General features: G+C 39.1%; 1 protein-coding gene across 1 annotated transcript in view; it reads left to right on the top strand.

Moving 5' to 3' along the window:
* The first annotated feature begins 8,576 nt into the window (after positions 1 to 8,576).
* Positions 8,577 to 19,049, top strand: part of nmu.S (neuromedin U S homeolog) — a 36,555-nt gene continuing 26,082 nt past the window's right edge. Inside the window, exon 1 of the mRNA XM_018242695.2 lies at positions 8,577 to 8,882. Within this exon, the coding sequence (XP_018098184.1) occupies positions 8,729 to 8,882 (154 nt within the window). The 5' untranslated portion in view covers positions 8,577 to 8,728. The remainder of the gene's footprint in view (positions 8,883 to 19,049) is intronic.

Here is a 19,049-nt window from a genome sequence, read left to right as displayed (position 1 = left end):
AGAAATGAGTACAAAAGCAGTGTTGTGATTACAAGAACCTGTCTTGTATTGAGGTTCTAAAAGAAAAGGAATACATAGTTAAGGATAGTTCAGATTAAGATCATGAGTATTTTGAGGGCAGCCTGTTAGAGAACCCAAAGCTCCAGGTGTTCCGTATGGAGTAGTGTCCCAAACTAGAGTCACAGGGACCTACAGTAGTTAGACACTTCACTTGGAGGTTGAGTATTCCATGTCATGGCACAGGCACATGTAAGTGAGACCAATGTAAATGTACAGTGGGCAAACTTTACTATAGACTTTGTATACTAACTTGTATAAAGTAGGGTCTGCGAGTCTGAGTAAGGGGAAAAACATGCTTAGTGTACACTTAACATTGAAATTAAGGCATCATGTCCCAGTGGTCAGAATAAGAATTGAGAATGTTGACTTACATCTATTTCTAGCCAGCTACAAGTGGCAAATACTTCATGGGAATTAAGTTTTAAGCTCCATTCCACTCAATTCTACTTTGAGTCATATTCATAATACACCCTAAAAAATAAAAGACAAAAGCAGTGAAATTAATCACAAACCTAAATAAAATCTGCCATAAAATACATACTGTATATTTCCATGCATGGGTGAACATATCAGCCATCAACTGCTAAATGACTTACAGAAAATAGAGACTGCATATTCATATAGTTGTCAGAAACACAACACTCATAATTAAAGATTAAGTGTCTGTTCTTTTCTTTGTAATGATATGATGAAATTAATTTTCTGTAGCACATCCTTATTAAAATTATATTTCCAGTTAAAGTACTTTTGGAAGGGTCATCCCATGGGTGGCCATCTTGGTTTAGTCTTTTACCTAAATAACATTAATTTGCAATCTGATATGCATTAATACTGTACATAGATTGCTAACACAGCTGTGCTACAGGGATAATCCATTCTTGTGGGTCATCAATTGCTGCAACTTATTCTGGCAATTTGTATATGAAGAAACATTTTATGGATGATATTTATTGAACAGTAACCTAATTAGTTAACTAATGGGCACCTCCTATGTATTTGGCCTCCACTTATTCCGTTATAGTCTGTGACATGTGAAGATGAAAAGATGTTATGTAAGTGGATGGAGCCTATTTATTTCCCATAAGATCAGAATGTTTTGTACACTATATTGATAAGTCCCAGTTATAGAGAAACCAGTCTACCGGAATGATGGCATCTACCCCTGGCTGACACGTGTCTCCTAATTCCTTATGTTTGTTTAAGTCAGCCATCTCTAGCTACAAAGGCAAAACAATCCTATCATTTTAAAGAATATATTGAACTGTATTGTTTGAGCCGCTTATAACATCATGGCTCCACCATCATTTGCCATTGGCCCATCCCTATGACATCACAGACCACCTCTTTTGTCACCACCCCCCTATGGGCCAGTAAATTATATCTGTCACTTCCCTTAACACACTAACCTGATGCCTAAGTCCGTTTTTTCATTTTTCCATTTTTATGGAAACTAATATGGTTCTCAACTAATACACATATTAGGGTGCAGGTACAACTGAGCCCTGGCTAGATAATATTATGGTACAAATTCTCAGCAAACCTAGTAAGCAGGGTTCAGTGCACAATACAATGGAGTCTACAGGCATTTTTATTATCACTGCTAATGCTGAATCAATTCTTTGCTATAAATGAACAGTTGACATAATTTTCCCAGTAAAGATCCAGGTTCTTACAGGGCTCACTTCTTCTTCAGGCATATGCTATACTTACTAACTCCCATTCTCTACTTGAGTAGCAAAATATGGCATATCCTACAAGGAGTTATGGAAACTCTAACAATCATTATAACTAAAAAGTTTGCAGAGCTCATTTACTAATGGGCATTAGGTAGAATTGCCATGCTCCATCATGAAGAAAAAGTGTATAGCAGAGGACGCGGGGTGCCATGCCAGCCTAGAATATACATGGTAAGGCTAAAGGAATCCTATACCTCCAAATAGAGTCCTGCAGCAGGTCAGGTACCGGTGGGTACCCGCGGGTTACCTGCAAAAACCTGCGTACCCTACGGTTTACGGGTAGAAGATCCGGGTGCGAGTCTAGACGCGGGTCGGCGGTTCTGTAGGTCGGCCCATGGGTCTTCTCAGTATCAATTTTAACTCCTTTTTTTTGATCACATCTACTTCCAATGATGTCACTTCCGGTTTACAAAGACAGCACTTTCTGTTTTACTCCTTTTTTTCTGATCACAGCTACTTCCGATAATGTCACTTCCAGTTTACAATGACAGCACTTTCTGATTCTTGATGGTCAGCGGGTCCGGGTTGCGGATAAAGAACTTGCGGGTCGGGTAGCGGGTCCAAGTGGGTAAGAATACGGGTTGCAGGTCCGGGTTGCGGATTGCAGGTTGCGGGTACGGGTCGGGTACAGGTTCCAAAAAATGGACCCGCGCAGGACTCTGCTCTCCAAACATGGATACTGACATGAAGTCGATCCTCATAACAGTCTGTACTATTTTGGAATGCCTTTCCACTAGATGTTGGAACACTGTTGCAGAAATTTGCTTTTATTCAGCCAGACTTAACATTGCCATTCTAGTTCTTTGCTTGCTTTGTTCATGGGGTATTATTGTGATAAAACGGGAAAAGGCCTTCCTCAAACTGATGCCACAAAGTAGGAAGCATTAAGACATTATCCATTCAGGCTGATAGCATTCTCCTGGCATCTGCCAAACTCAGACTTGTCTGTTAAACATCCAGATGGAGAAGTGGGATTTATCTCTCCAGATAACGTATTTCCTCTGCTACCTTCAGGAACTAATGGTAGCAACTTTTACACTACTTCAGCCAATGCTTCACTACTTGCACATGGTGATGCCAGACTTGGCTGCAACTGCTCACTCATAAAACCCCCAGTATCATTATGGATTGTCTTGTCCTGTTGCTGCTTCCAGATATCATTTTAGATAGTGTAACCAGATACTTTGGAAGAAAATCTGTCAGCATACTTTTATCAATATTGAATATTATATATATATATATATATATATATATATATATATATATACACACACAAAATTATATCCTTATAATACACAAAAGCCATGAATATCTTGTAAATTATATTCTTATAAACGGTGAGTTCTGATGTCATCAGTTATAAATGGTGATTTGTGATGTCATTTCTGTCACATGACTCACTGAAATGTGTGTATTATAATAAATAAAGTACCCCCAGTTGCAAAATATGAGGATATTACAAGTTACCTTGGAGTTCCATGACCTGTATAAAAACATATATGGTCATGAAACTCCTCAGTAACTTATAATATCCTTATATTTTACAAGAGGGGGTACTTTATTCACAATATAAACGGCTCTTAGTGATGTCATCAGTTATAAATGGAGCTTAGTGATGTCATTTTTGGCACATGACTAAAACTTGTGTATTATAATAAATAAAGTACCCCTTTTTGAAATATATGTGGATATTAGAAGTTAGAAGTAATCTCGGAGTTCCATGATCTGGACCATGGAACTCCTCGTGACTTATAATATACTTTTATTTTCAATAAGGGGTAATTTATTCACTATATATATATATATATATATATATATATATATATATATATATATATATATATATATATACAGACTATATATCACTATATATCATACACAGACTGTATGTTTTTGCTTTCTGACATTTGAATAGCATGGTCTCAACATTTTTTCCCTAAATACCATATCTCCCTTATTGTCCCAGATTGGGGCAGGTGGCTCAGAACTGCTGTGTTTTTTACCCTTCTATTACATTGTAGTACAGGCTTCAAATAAAGGGAGAGGAGATCGGGGAGCTTGTGTGCACATCCCTTTAGCTAAAAGCAAAGTTATTAGTTGTAAGTACTCCAGAAATACATTTATTTAGCTTTCCCAAGCAAGCCTGTCAAGCTGAGAAAAGCACTAATTATGATTACAAAGCTTGGCACTGTGGTTAGAGTGGATAAAATAACATTTTCGCTGCATGTGCTTTGGGATAAAACAAAACCGTAAGCTGAGAAACTCGATCTCTAGAACTAGTAGAGAGATTTTTTACCAAGGAAACGGCAGCGGTTGCTGACAGCTCCTATACTGATTGCTGGTGGATTGTGAGAGGTTCAGACAGCGATGTGTGCACAGCACAGGTGGGATGTCACTACACTTTCAAATCCCTCAATTAGATGTGATTATTTCATTAGATAAATCATTTGCGCTAATGATATAAGCATATATTACCAAAAGGAAAGACTATTGGGTTTTATTGGGGGGGGGCAAAAGGGGGTGTTTAGAAAAGTTCATAAAAAGATAAATTGAAGGGAATAATAAACATGTACATGAGGAGATAGAATATAGAGACGTGGGGAAAACTCAACTTGGGCCCTTGTTGTCAGGTGTGTAAGTGAGCTGGATATAAACCAGTCTGGCATTATCTGTTTCTCTACAATAATCTGCACTGAGCCCCTAGAATCTTTGCAAGAACCATATAGCCCATTGATTTATTGGATTCCTTTGAAATACGTAACACTGCATGCTTGGTTTCTGGTAATAACTGAAAATGCAATACACAGAAGTGCAGATGAATAATTATGACCCAGCACCGTCTTACCTTCATTCCACTTGACCTTCCCCTCTTTATAACCGATCAAACCCAATAAAGACACTTGGAACCCAGGATGGAATTTAAAGGCTGCAGTTTTATTAAACATTAATAAATGTAAATAACCACACGTAACTGTAACATAACAGTAACCCAAGGGAATGCTTGCGTAAATGGCTGCTCCACTGAGTGACCAAACCACTGCCATGCTGGCCACCAGGGCGTTGCCCTTGGATGGGCAAGTAGTAGCAAATGGCCTCACTCAACTTTACCTCCTGGGGCTTTTACCCGAAGAGGCATCAACACACCACAGATAGGGGACTAGATCCCCATTACCCCATACTGGTAAGCATTCCTCTGCCTACAGCTCCCCTTGCTGAATACCTAAAGACTAACCACACCACAAGAATTACCAATCAACAGGGCGGGATGCTGCTTCACCGTGCTGCTCAAGAGGGATGGTTGCCAAACCTGTTCCAACTGGATTCATCCTGCCTGGTAATCCCTTTCTATTCTCCAACCACCAATCCTGACCCCCTTCCTAACTATGGCCTGTCTAACCTGGTCAAAGCTTCCCTCCCTCCACTTGGCTTGTCCGGGAAGCCCTATTATGGTGGCACGGTATTCAATGCCAAGCACCGGACATGGTGGGTCAGTGGTAAGCACTGCTGCATTAAAGGGGTTATATGTTCTCTCTGTGTCTGTGTGAGTTTCCATCAACACCCCAAAACACACAGGCGGGGTCTCCTAATGTAATTATTTATCACCACGTGATAGCAATATTGGATTGTAAGCTGCACTGGGGCAGGAACTGATGAGAGTGATACGATCTCTGTAAAGGGCTGCGTAACATGTCAGAGATATATTAATAAAGGACAATAAATAGACACACGTGAGTCACACGACATCCTGCCCCAATGGCTCTTGCCTTGTAATTACCCTACCTCTGGCACGCACATGAACAATAAGCAATTGCATTAGCAGCCAATTAATCCACCAGTATGTTTTAGACTGTGGTAGCATCAGGAGGAGACCCATGTTTACACTGGGAGATTATGCAATCTCCATGCAGTGAGGACATTGCTCAGTTGAAATGGTACAGAGGAGCTCAGCTCTTGGAGATGCATATTGGCATATACCACATTAAAAGCTATTTATTGTCTAAAGAACAGAAACACCACCAGTCCTGGCAACAGCTATACGTGTCTTGCAGCAGCGTCCCTTCATTTATACCCTTCCTTCGTACTCTGCTCTGCTTTGCACCCTCCTCCCTGAGCCTTCCTCATTACTTCTCATAACTCCTCTGACTGGGGAAGACTCAGGGGAGGGTGCAACGTGGGATCCGAGCACAAAGGAAGCTAGTTTGTTAGCAGGGTGAAAAGTAGGGATGATGCTGGGAGAAAATTTATTTTTTATAATCCACTTGAGATATAGACAAGATCAGTGAAATAATTTGTTATATAGACTATATAAGGCATTTGTTTAAATTGATAGGCCCTCTTTAACTGTTTCCCGCTGCTGAAATGGTCAAGTTAAAAGTACCCGGTGAAAAGCGAGTTGCAAGGTAGCACTTTTTTCCCATAGTGCAATCTTAAATCTGGAAAGGTAGATGTTATTGGGCTGTTGTTGGCACGCAAGGAGTTAAAGATGACTGCTGCCCCCCAAAAAGCTTGTATAATGAAAGAATATACATTCATTCACATTTTTTAGTGGTTATGTAATTGCCCTTGAAAGCAGCAAATACTGTCTATATTTTCGGCACTGCTGGTTCTGACTACAGAAACAAGGTAGCAAACGCCAGATGTACAGAGCTGACTTTACAGACTACGTTTGTAAACTATGATTTTTTAGCTTAAAGGGGAACTGTATTTTGATTCAAAAAGCATGTAACAAACTATCGTGCCATTTCCATTTTGTGTTGCATACCGCTTACTAAATCTGAGCCTGAGACCAGAAGGAGAAGGTTATATTGTACCTATTAAAAATGTTACGTTGAGGGACTATGTGTCGGTGATTTACAACACTGATTTCAGAACCAGCAAGTCAATTCAAAAGCCCAACTGTCAGCGGGACAGAATTGTATTAAGTCAATTAAAAGGACATTTTCAAGATTCAAATTTCTAATATGATTTATTATTCTATAGTTTGTTGAACATAAGCTAGGCAGTTTTCCTGTCGACATATTTTTAGGCTTCATAGAATAAAATATTTCAGATTGTTAAGGGGCTGTTTCCCTTGCATTTTTAAGCTTTCTTCTCTTGTTAACTGTGCCAATTAACTTGTGGAGACTCTAGGCATTTCTGTTCTGTGTTTTATGTATTTTGTTATGGCCACAGAGTGCTTTGAAAGGCTGCTAAAGGCTCAGCACGTGATTAATAGGTATAAAAATAAACCATTAAACTATAAATCGTTTGATTTGGCTTCTGTTTGTTTGTATGATATTATTATCTAAAATTCACTGCCAACAGTTGGTGGTATTCATTATATAATATACATATATATCATCAGTATATCATTATGGTTGTGAATATTCATTTTTACTCCCCACTCATCAAGAAAAGCCAAATGCAATGAACAACATTTATTGAATGACGAGTATCTGTTTGTCTCATCCATTAAAAGCCTTTTCACAGCCGAAATTTTCAAACCTGTCCACTAGACTATTAGGATGATAGGGATTGAACAATAACATGTATTCTACAATCAGTTTGGCTTCATCAGTTGAACGATAAGTAGACAATGCTGTCAGACCATCCTAAAATCGGCCATTTGGCAGGACTTTAGAATCAGGCCAGTCAAATTATTTTAATAATTTTGGACAAATCCTTTTTTAACAATAGTGGTATGTATGGAATATGTGATATGTGTTTGGAAGCTGTGACTTGAAGGATTAAATTAAAATTGGGTCCAGGCCCGGGTTTGCGGTGAGGCCGCAAAGGCCCAGGCCTAGGGCGGCAAAAATTAAGGGGCGGCATACCGCCCAGCCGCAGGTATATGTGCCTCATACCTGGAACACTAAGCACGCTAAACGCTTAGTGCTCCACTAAGAAAATATGCGCATGTGCGCAGTCTTGCACAATCTTGCAGGAGGGAGGGGGCGCCAGAGGACGCTGGCCTCCGGGGCGCCCTCGACAGAAATCCGCGCCTGACTGGGTCCTCTCTTCCCATACCTTCCATATGTCCCGTTTTCTGCAGGACAGTCCCAATTTTCACAGCTCAGCCCGCAGTCACGAGGTTTCTTACTGAAATGTCCTGGGTTTTTGATCTCCTGCACTCAATGGCGTAAATACCGGGGGAGTAGGGGGTGAGATTGGGCCCCCGGAAGCTTGTGCGCCACTGACTCCAGAGGAAATCTGGGCTGATTCCGGGATACGGAGGGGGCCCCCCCTCTAGGCAACTTCTGGCGACTATAGAAAACTCATCGTCGCGTGTGCATTAGCGCAGGTGACTTTTCATTCTAGCCTATGGGGAAAAACGCTGAGGCAGTTCGGGGAGATAGTCGCTCAAAAGACGAGGCGATTAGTCGCCAGGCGACAAAATCTCCCCGAATCTCCTCGTGTGGCCTTACCCTAAAGGTTACAAGGAAAAGCATTAAAAAGTTTAGATACTAACTAAATCCTGCGGCTAAATAACAGAATTGTAATTTCTCGATTGCTAATGCTAACGATTGAATCCCTACAGGCCTTGTTTGATGAGAAAAATACACTCAGAACCCCCATATTTTATGGGAAAGGGCCTGATTAAGACAAAAAGCATTGTTTCAGAGTGAAGTGTAGTTAGGTGCACTGTGTGCAAACGAGTAATTAGAGGGAAGCCTATGGCTGGGTCTGGCACTGATGCACACAATATGATGAAGGCAGTAACGTGGGAGAGAAGTTGCTAATGACGCAGACTGACTGTGCGACTAGGCTCCTCCACCTGCATCTGCATCTGTGGTTGGACTATAAAAGTGCGGAGCAGTCAGAGGAGCAGCAGTGAGAACAGCAGGCAGGTGGGAAGATTGCAGGGACTCCTCAAAGCAAGCACTGTAACAAGGAACTCTTCTGTCTTGCTGCCCAGCCTCCTTACAGCACAGGGATAGCTTTACTACCAAGTTATGCTGACTCGGTGCAACAAGCTGCCTGCTCTGCAATATGCTGCCACCCAAGGAACACCCCAGAGTTGCCAGCAGCTGCACAGCTTCAAATGGCAGCCTCCTTCCTGGCTACTTTGTGCCATTCTCTTGGTATCTTGGGCTGCCAGCTGCAAAGGTAAGTTTAATCTTTTAGCCTTCAAATCAGCAACATGTGTAAGTGCTGTGCAGCTCAGCTTTACTGCATGCAACTGATGCTTCTTCCCCAGGTCTGTGCTGTTAAAGGGGAACTATTGTGAAAATGAAAATTTTGTATAAGCTTCATCATACTGATGTAAGAAACTTTCTAAATACAATCAATTCAATATTCTGCATTGTTTTTGAAATAATCAAGTTCATCACTTTCTTCACTATTCCTCTCTCAGCATCTGTTTCTCTTCATTCTTATAGGGGGGCTCCCTATCCTAGCAGACGAATTAGAGCTCACTCAAATAACGGATTTTAGTACAAACAAAATCTAACTGCCTTTTGCACAAATCCTGCATGTAGAGAGACATGGTGCCTAGTGATTTTAATAGAATAAGCTCTAATACATCTTCTAGGCAAAAGGAGCCCCTATAAGATTTATTGGACACCCCACTGCTGCATGAAGAGAGAATGAAGAGAAACAGATGCTGAGAGAGGGATAGTGAAGATAAACTTGATTATTTCAGAAACAATGCCGAATATTTAATTGATTGTATTTTTATATTAGTATGAGGAAGCTTATATTAAATTTTCCTTTTCAGTTCCCCTTTAAACATTCTATAACTTATCCAGGTATCTTTATCTTGCTGCTTCTCAGCTGTCTCAACTGCAGGACCCTTTAAGGCTGCCTAAGTTCAGTCAAGCTACCAAAAAACACCTTTAAGGAGGATATAAACCCCAAAATTAACATGTAATTGTGAAGCAACTTTAAAGTGAACAATATATAAACATGTTATTTAGGCATAAAACTGCAATCAAAAGGAGTATATTTGTATCTCTTTCTGCACTGCTGGTCCTGTCTCTTGAAACAGTGTAGAATAACGCATGATTCGTTGCAGGTCTGTTAAACAGCTGGCTACTGCTACATTGTTTCAATAGTCAGAATCACCAGGACACATGCTGCTTTTGATATTGGTTATATGTTTACAAATAGTGTGTAATAAATGTAAATGGGAAAGTTGCTTAGAATTGGCATTCGCATTCTTATATTGTCCCCAAGTCCAACCTTCTGACCTCTCCATAAACACAAGGATAAACCTTCTTTCCTGTCCTTGCTCATAATCTGGTTTCTGTATCTTATGGTCATTAAAAGGCAGTACATTAGAGCAACTTGGAAAGGACACATGGTTAAAATGACATTATTAGGAGCAATTGTGGGCAGCCACAAACTAGTTTGCTTTAACTAATATTGCCCTTCTTCTCGACTCACATTAATTCATTCAGTAGAAGGGTTGGCTTTAATAATTACGTTTTCTTTGGGAATACATTATAACTACTGCATATATAGCATATTTGAAGAAGTGCAAGTTTTTCAGTTTGAGAATGAGGTTGTATTTTAACCCCTTGTGCCCAAGAGTTTGTGGCCACTGCAACTGTGACTGGGTTCCTAGACTTTATATTTTCCTGCAATTGTATATTCCCCCTAATTTAAAGTAATGTACAAATGACATTGGCTTTACCTTGGTTTCTACTAAAGAATAGAATCAAGGTGCTTGTACATATACAACTACTGAATCTGTATTTGAAATATCTTGCCTAAAAATCTAATGATGTACCTTTAAAACCTTTAAAATGTATAAACAGGCATTTAGAGGAACATGGAATCAGGCAAGGATGAAGAATTGTTTTTCTAAACAGTATATTGTTGGAAAATAGGACGGGCTATGTAGAATACATTAGAAGATATTTGGGACAAACAGATTCCACATAATATTTTTCCTGGTTTGAACATATATTATTTTTAATAATTTGGGGTTTTCTGAATAAGGGATTTTTCCATAATATGGAGCAGCATGTCTAACATATGCTGAAAAACATTTCAGGCAATTGAATAGTAGAGAGTATAGAGAGGAGTTTCATAAAAAACTTTCAGACACTCACCTGGATATTTAATTTTGTAGCCATGGGTGTCTTTATCGTGACACTCTAATATAGTAAAGGGAGTCTTTAATCTCAGTTTCTATGTTTCTATCTTAAAATTGCATTATGAGGGGATGTGTATAATTTATTAACAATGTATGTGCCTGGGTGCTTGCCAGGTACAGGGCAACCTGCTGCAATATCAATACGTGGAAGGCTACAAGTTGCTGATCTTACCTTATTTCACCTTCTATATTTTAGATTAAAATGGAAAAGCGTAAAAAGAGAAACACAGAATTTGTAGCTAGAAACACTGACACATCCAAATGTATCGCTGTGCCAACTCTGACCTGTTCCCTTGCCTTATGTTATTTATCCTTCCCAGCTTGTAATAATAATAATATGCATATTCTGCAACTAAGGCAGCAGTATAGATTGAAATAAGCATGATTTCTTTTAATCAGAAATAGATAAAAATAAGTATGAGATGCATTGGGTGTTCATATTCAGCTGGCACACTGGGGGTTTATTCACCAAGCTACCAGCTGTATCATTTTCTGTTAAACAGGGATGGCCAATCTGCACCTCTGTAGCACTTGTTGATCTATGGCTCCCAGATTTAGCAGCTTCTGGGGGTGTTGGGGCTCGTACAACAACTACAACTGAAGGGCAACCAATATGCTTTTGCAGTTCTGAGACTTGTAGTTCAAACACAGCTGGAGGGATACAGATATCTGACTTCTCTTCTTTTATTGAACAAATATGTCACTTAGCTTATTTAGTTTGCAAATAAATATGTTACGCTTCTTCCTATATGTAAATTAAGTAGGGATTTTTAAACATTTTCCTCATTAGTTACATGTCAGCTGTTGGATACAGGATGATACAATGATAGGGACCCAGCCTTAGCTCTTTCTGGATTGTAACTTTTTTTTTTTTTTAGATTTTGAGACTTACTAGGGGAACATTTATGATACAGAGAGGGAGCATCATCCCAACAAATGGTTATCTTTTCTCCAGTACCTCCAGTATAATGAGGAGGCAGAAAGATTTTGTGGCCTCTGAATCACTCTACTGGGGGACTGCAGAGTCAAGCAACTCCTCAGTAGGTTTGCATTAACTTGGAAAATGATTTATTACATAGACTGAATGTTTGCTATAAAGAAAGAGAAATATTAGTGATGAATCAAAGTCAAGGTATATGCAATGTAGACTCAGTGATGTGGTTTGATCAGGTGCTGCCTATCGATGCACGTGCAGTGGTGTTGGCAGAAGTGATGTCACAGTGTAATGCATCCCTTTGAGACATCACTCTCCCTGCGCCCCACATGAGGTACCCCCCATCGGCCACCACCCCCCAAAAACTGCCACCCTAGACACAGGACCTCGAGTGCCTATATGGTAAATACAGTGTAGACTACTTGCAGGAGTGCTGACAGAAACAGGCATAGAAGCAGTGGTTGATTTGCTGGAGGGTAAAAATATGATAAGTTCTGGCTTAAAAACTTGAAATTCGTGAAAATCGGATGAAAAAAAAAAAAAGCATGAAATTCTGATTTTTTCCCCCGCAAAATATATTTTCGGGAAAATGTACTAATAAATCAGCGTAAAAAACCCGAGCGAATTTGATCGGAGTTTGTAGCAGAAAATATTGAGATAAATTTGGACTTTAATAAAGAACTCCCTTAATGATTTGGCTAAATCATGTGCTGGATTTGGTGCACCCCATAAAAGCACACCTCTGTCTTCTAGTTTGTGCTTCTAAAAGAGATGCCCATGATTCAATCACGTGGATTTTTATCTGGCCTGGGCCTGCAACCTGTATCATTGTTTGCTTAAAGCCACTCCTGTCACAAGGGAAGAACCTTGCCTCAAGTGCCAGTGAGTGTCTGGTAACTGAGAGGCGACAAAAAACGTAAAAATTGGAAATTTGGCTCTTCTAGTGTATAGAGACTTGACCTGCTCCAACGACAAAGCCGCTACCCAGCTACAAAGCTTTACTTGCAATAATAGACCCTCCCACCAGTGGCGGAACTACCGGGGGAGCAGGGGGTGCAAGCGGGCCAGGGCCCGCACCCCCTCAGGGCCCCCCGGCAGCTCACGCGCCACTAACAAATGCGGCCGTATGGCGGGGGCGGGGCCCGGCTGCGCGTCACGCACCAGGGCCCGTCCCCCTCTAGTGACGCTACTGCCTCCCACAGCCCTCTGCTGCTAAGCAGCCAAACAATGTTATTGTCAGAAAGCATATCCTAAAACTCCCAAGACTAAAAATATATATTGTGGAACTTTTGATATGAAGGATAACAGAAGTGGGGTAACGTTTATACCTTTATTGGCTTGCTGTGATTATCATCTTAGCCAATAAAATTATCACCTTTACACCACTTGTGTTATGCCTCATATCAAAGCTTCTATCCTACTTTTTCAACTGTTTAACATGGTACTAAATCATTTACCTGGAAAGACAAAGGGCCAGATTTACTAAGGGTCGAAGTGAATTCGAGGGAATTTTCAAAGTAAAAAAATTCGAAATTGGAAGTCGTTTTTTGGATACTTCGACCATCGAATAGGATACTACGACTTCGAATTTACTTTGACTTCGATTCGAAGTAAAAATCGTTTGAATATTCGACAATTCGATAATCGAGTACTGTCTCTTTAAAAAAAACTTTGACTTCAATATTTCGCCAAGTTAAACCTGCCAAAGTGCTATGTTAGCCTATGGGGACCTTCTACAACCATGTCAAGTCTTGACACTTCCAATAAAAATCGTTCGTTCGATCGATCGCTGAAATCCTTCGAATCTTTCGATTCAAAGGATTTAATCAATAGTTTTATTCGACTGCAAGATTGCCAAATTTGCTGAAAAAACTTCGAAGCTTTTTAATTTGATGGTCGAATTCCGAAGTTTTTTGTACTTCAAAATTTGACCCTTAATAAATCTAAAAATATAATAATTCAAGGAAAATTAAACCCTTTCTTCTAAATCTTTTCAATATTTACACATATTTTATATTTGGTAACAGTATATCATGAAAATAAGAAAAAAAAACAGAAGATTGGAGGAAAGAGATGCATTTTCTGTAAATGATTTCTATCGTAGTGGGAAAAAGTGGTTCTACTGGCTTTGTAGCAACTTAGCGAGCTTTTGTTGAAATGCACACAGTACTGTATGTACCCAAAAACTCCTGATGCTAATAGTGTAATACTGAACAGCTGCAAGAAAGGAAAATTCTGTTGAAGATTTGGTGCTGGAAATATCCATATTACAGCTCCTGTTCTTGATCAGCATAGTTTAATAATTGGGGACATTGGCTACGAGACACAAACATAACATTTGTTACATTGCCGTCTATGATAAGCATTTGGCTTGCCATCTTCTCCAGCCACTAAAATATATTTAATGTGTTTTGTTTTAGGATTTCTACCTTGTTACAAATGCTCAATTGGAAAACAATATAAGAAATATAAGTATATTGCGCTACTTAAACTGAATGTGTCCAATAATTAATGCTCTGGATTATCCTATTTAAAATGATAATTACTTGAAGACAATGAAGATGCTGGGCAATTCATACAGAATATTAATTGTACAAATAAAGCCTCTTGTTTTGCTGTGATTGCTGTGAAACAATGCAGTTTGCTCCAGCGGATCTGTCATAAGCGGTGTAAGAGAAATGAATGGGACTTTAATGCCTACAATTCTAAATAGTTCTAATCTAAAAAGCTCCAGAAGTTTCAATAGAAATGTTGTGCACAGCAAAGTTTGTCTTGCTTCTTGCCTTGTTTTAATATAGGAAAGTGTAGTGAGGAGATACAAGTTCGAGGTGCATTAATTGCGCTCCACAATCAAAATATTTTGTATTTAGAGCAGGGATCTCCAACCTTATTTACCCGTGAGCAACATTCAGATGTAAGACAAGCAACACAAGCATGAAAAATATTCAGTGTTTTGCAAAATAAGTGCTGTGATTGGCCAATTGGTAGCTCTTATATGGACTGGCAGCCTACAGAAGGCTCTGGTTGACTGTACACCTGGTTTTTATGCAACCAAAACTTGCCTTCAAAAATAAACTCTTGCTTTGGGCCACTGATCCAATGGGTTGGTGAGTAACATGTCGCTCTAGAGCCACTGGTAGGGAATCACTACTTTAGAGGGTTCAGTGGTGTATGGTGTCCTTACTGGGCTTAGAAAGCTTTGTGGCCTTAGCAGACAATTCCATTGCACAAATTTGTCAGTTTCCCAGGAAGGAGACAGACAAATTGTTATTATTGCTTGCACTAAAGATTGTGGGAACAGTGCAATTAAGATCACTTTCACTTTCAACTGGATTTAACCTTTCTTCAGAGCAATTGTGGCAGAAGAAGAAGTTAGTTAATCTAACCCCTTTGTTTAACTCCTCTTTATTCGTAGCACAGATAACCCAGGCAGCAATTAGAAGGAAGGGGGCGGCTTGTTTAAACAGTTCATTATATCTGTTTAAATTATCTTTCCTTTGAACTGAATGCAACAGAGGGGTGAGAAGTAATGGAAAAAACAAAACAATTATAGATTTGTTCTTTATATAAAAACATGTTTTTTTTAAAATGATAAGAAATTTGAGTATATTTTCTTATTTGTTTGGCTCACGTTGACCCAGGACTGAACTGAAGGCAATCAGGTTACTGTGTACAGCATGGGTGGGTTCCAGAACTAGCCCTGCATCTGATATGTGTCTGCCAATGGTTAATCCATCCCCAGTGGCACCTTGCAGTAGTAGATGGGATATTTGTAACATTGTAAAATTATCTGCATTTACACTGCATGGAGTAATGCCCCAACCAATTTGGTAAGTAGGTGGATCAGTATTCTTACAGTACAGGTATGGGATCTGTTATCCAGAATGCTCAGGACTGGGTTTTTCTGGATAAGTAGTCTTAGTAGTCATAATTTGGGTCTTCATATCCTAAGCCTACTAAAAAATAATTTAAACATTAATTAAACCCAATTGGGTTGTTTTTGCTCCAATAAGGATTAATTATATCTTAGGAGAGATCAAGTGCAATGTACTGTTTTATTATTACTGAGAAAAAGGAAAACATTTTTCAACATTTTGAATTATTTGATTAAAATGGAGTCTATGGGAGATGGCCTTCCCATAATTCAGAGCTTTCTGGATAACAGCTTTCCGGATAACTGATCCCATACCTTTACTAGTGATAATTTTGACAGACAGTAAGGGAATAGAATGATTATGTCGGGCAAGAGAGGTGAAAGTTGTAACCACATAATCAGTAAGATGCCAGAGTCAGAGACTGGAGGTCAAGGAACAGGCCCTTGTCAAAGCCAGGAGACAGGAAGTGCTAGATTACGCAGAAGCAAGAAAAATTGATCTGGCAAAGATTACTAGGTTGGATCATTAAAATACAGACATTGGAGGGTAAACTGAGGCCATCTAACCATTATCTCTTACTGTGCCATTCTACACTCTAAATATGCTTTAATTACAGATGGAGCAACCCTACTGAAGCATGTAACCCAATTTAAACCCTATTCTCATCAAACACAATGAATTTCTTGTCTAATTTCACCACAGGGCCATTCATTTTTCTACATGTTATAGGCATTCATTATAACCAGAGATTTTTCCTGACCTTAAGAAGGGATTCTCCTATTCTGTTTATGTTTGCAGACAGAAACATGTCAGACATATAAAGATAAAGATTGTCTCTCAGGATTAGTTTTTGATATTCAGGCAGCAAATTGACTTGGGAATAGGAACAAGACTGGAGGAGCAGGAGCAGAAGTCACTTTGAAAGCAAATTGTTGTTATGAGTTATTAGACCAGGTGCAAACGTTAGAACTTTTAATACATTACCAATAAAGAATTGATTTGTATCACTTTAAACAAGCATTTTCACCACCAGGTCTCCACCCATTGCTTTGAGCTCTCCTAGGGAGTCTTAGAATAATTTAACAAACAAGGGTCACAGAATGAAATAGGATCAGAGGGCTCTCAACATCTTGCAATAGAAGGAGAAGGAACAGTTGACATATTGTTGAAAACAGTTGGTTATTCTTTATGGTATGTTGTCTTCTGAACGATCAGTGTGAATTGAATGCACATCTCTAAACAGTTGGGTCTTTAAGGAGTTTATGAAGGTTTGGAAGGATGGGGAGAGCCTGGTATTGGCAGGTAATTTCAGAGACAGGCAGGAGCTTGAGACATACTGTAGTTTAGTATAATGAATGGGATTAAGTGAGAGAGAGAGCAGTGGAAATGTGACCTGTAGCCAGACCCTCAGTGAAGGACCCACTGCAGCTTAATTGTTTGCAGTGAGCATCAGCCACCATTTAATCTCTTTTTCACAAGACAGACAAACAGATGTAATAAATGGTGAGAAATGCTAGAGTATGCTGTGATGGGTAACTTCTTGCCCACCCTTAAAGAATAAAGTACAACATGATATAGTAATAACTTACACCTCTAAATATCAGTTAACAATACAATTAAACTATGATCATTTTCTCATAGCTGACACACTATTATATTTATACAATCGCTTCTCTCTATGAAAACAGCTTAGTGCAAATGAAGAATTAAGCACCCAAGGCTACAATGCATCACGTTAATGACAGTCACTTGATTCCCGTTGTTTTACCTCCTTGGGCGTCTAGTAAATTCTGTTCTGTATTTCTACCCTGAAGCTAATGCACTTTGTGTCAGAATTCAATAAAGTGGAGTGCTACAGGATTGTCTTCTGTAAAGATAGACATGGCAAGGCTGTACTATTTCATTTAATGTGTACATGAAGGGTGGCATTTTTTTCACATCTGTTTGTGCTTTACAAATTAATGTTAGTTCAATTCACTAGTTAGTTGTGTGTGTTGGCTCAACATCATAGCTCAGAACATTCCAGTTATGAATTACACCCCCATCTGCGCCGATCAAACCTAGTTCCACCCTGACATGCCTCCAGCCTTCCCCCAAACTCCATCCATTATACATTAAAATCGTTGGATCAGACTGTGTTAAGAAGTGTTTTTATACACCATGAAGAGGATGTCCTAAAAACAGGTTTTCAGGAGAAAAATGGGTGGAAACCCTTAATTACTTTCTTATAATATTATCCACTTGGTTACTGCAGGGGTCTGACCAAAGTCAATATGAGTTCATTTGAATTTTTTTTTAAGAACGAAGAGTACCCTGCTTGTAGCCAAATATCTAGTACCAATGGTCCCTTACAAAATAGTTTCTAGCCTCTTATTAACCGTGTAATACCTATCAATATCTCAACTTGATGATAAAAATTCTCAAAACTTGGGGTATCAAACTAAAGTGCAGTGCAAACGATCCAATTAATTAATTGGAATAAATAGCTAGTCTAAGTCAATCAATTTTTTTAAGGTGCTTATAAGAAATAATTTATTAGTTATAATTTATGATTCACAATTCATCAGCTATCTTAAATATTAATCCAAATAAAGTGCAGTGAAATAAATACTAATAAATTACTTTTCCCAAATAAATTGTGATTTTTCACCTTGATAAAGCTAATATAGCGAAATGTGCGTTGCTCTACCTTTTTGGTTTTAGTTTCACAAACCTTGGATATTATGCTTGTCCAAGAAATCATCCAAGCCACTCTTAAAGCCATTAAAAGAATCAGCCATCACAACAACATCCAGCAGTGTATTCCACAACCTCATGAGAAAACTTCGGATGCCTTCAGAAATCCGAAGCGATTCGTATGCCATCCCGCCAGAGGGAAGGCATTTCGGGGAGATTAGTTGCCCGCAGTAGAGAAGATCTGTCGCTTAGGTTAAATCTTTAATGCAGATTCAATAATGCACCCAACATTTCTTTTCTGTTTTTCCATGGAACTAGTTAGCTGCTCACATGCATTATGCCAGGAAGGGAACGCTTCTCTGTGCTAATAATATTATTGTGTGCTTATGTAATTATCTTTCGAATATTCTAGGCATTAATATGCAATAAATTAATTAAGACTAACTCTGTGGGATTTATACCTTTGCTTTAGATGACATAATTATCTCCTAAATATTTCAGAGTAGATTACTTGAAGGTGTGACAAGTCCCTCCAGGACAGAGGAAAGAAACTTGTGTCATTAAGCATTCTTCTATGCAATTTCAGAACTGGTTCTAGGGAAAGATACAAAAGGCTGGGCCCTGGGCTTCCAGCATTTTAAATGTTTATATTCATCTGTAGAGGTTTTTGTTGTATGCTTTAGTTAGGG

Source organism: Xenopus laevis, chromosome 1S (genome assembly GCF_017654675.1).
Source record: "Xenopus laevis strain J_2021 chromosome 1S, Xenopus_laevis_v10.1, whole genome shotgun sequence".
NCBI lineage: Eukaryota > Metazoa > Chordata > Amphibia > Anura > Pipidae > Xenopus > Xenopus laevis.
This window is presented reverse-complemented; position numbering and strand designations above follow the sequence as displayed.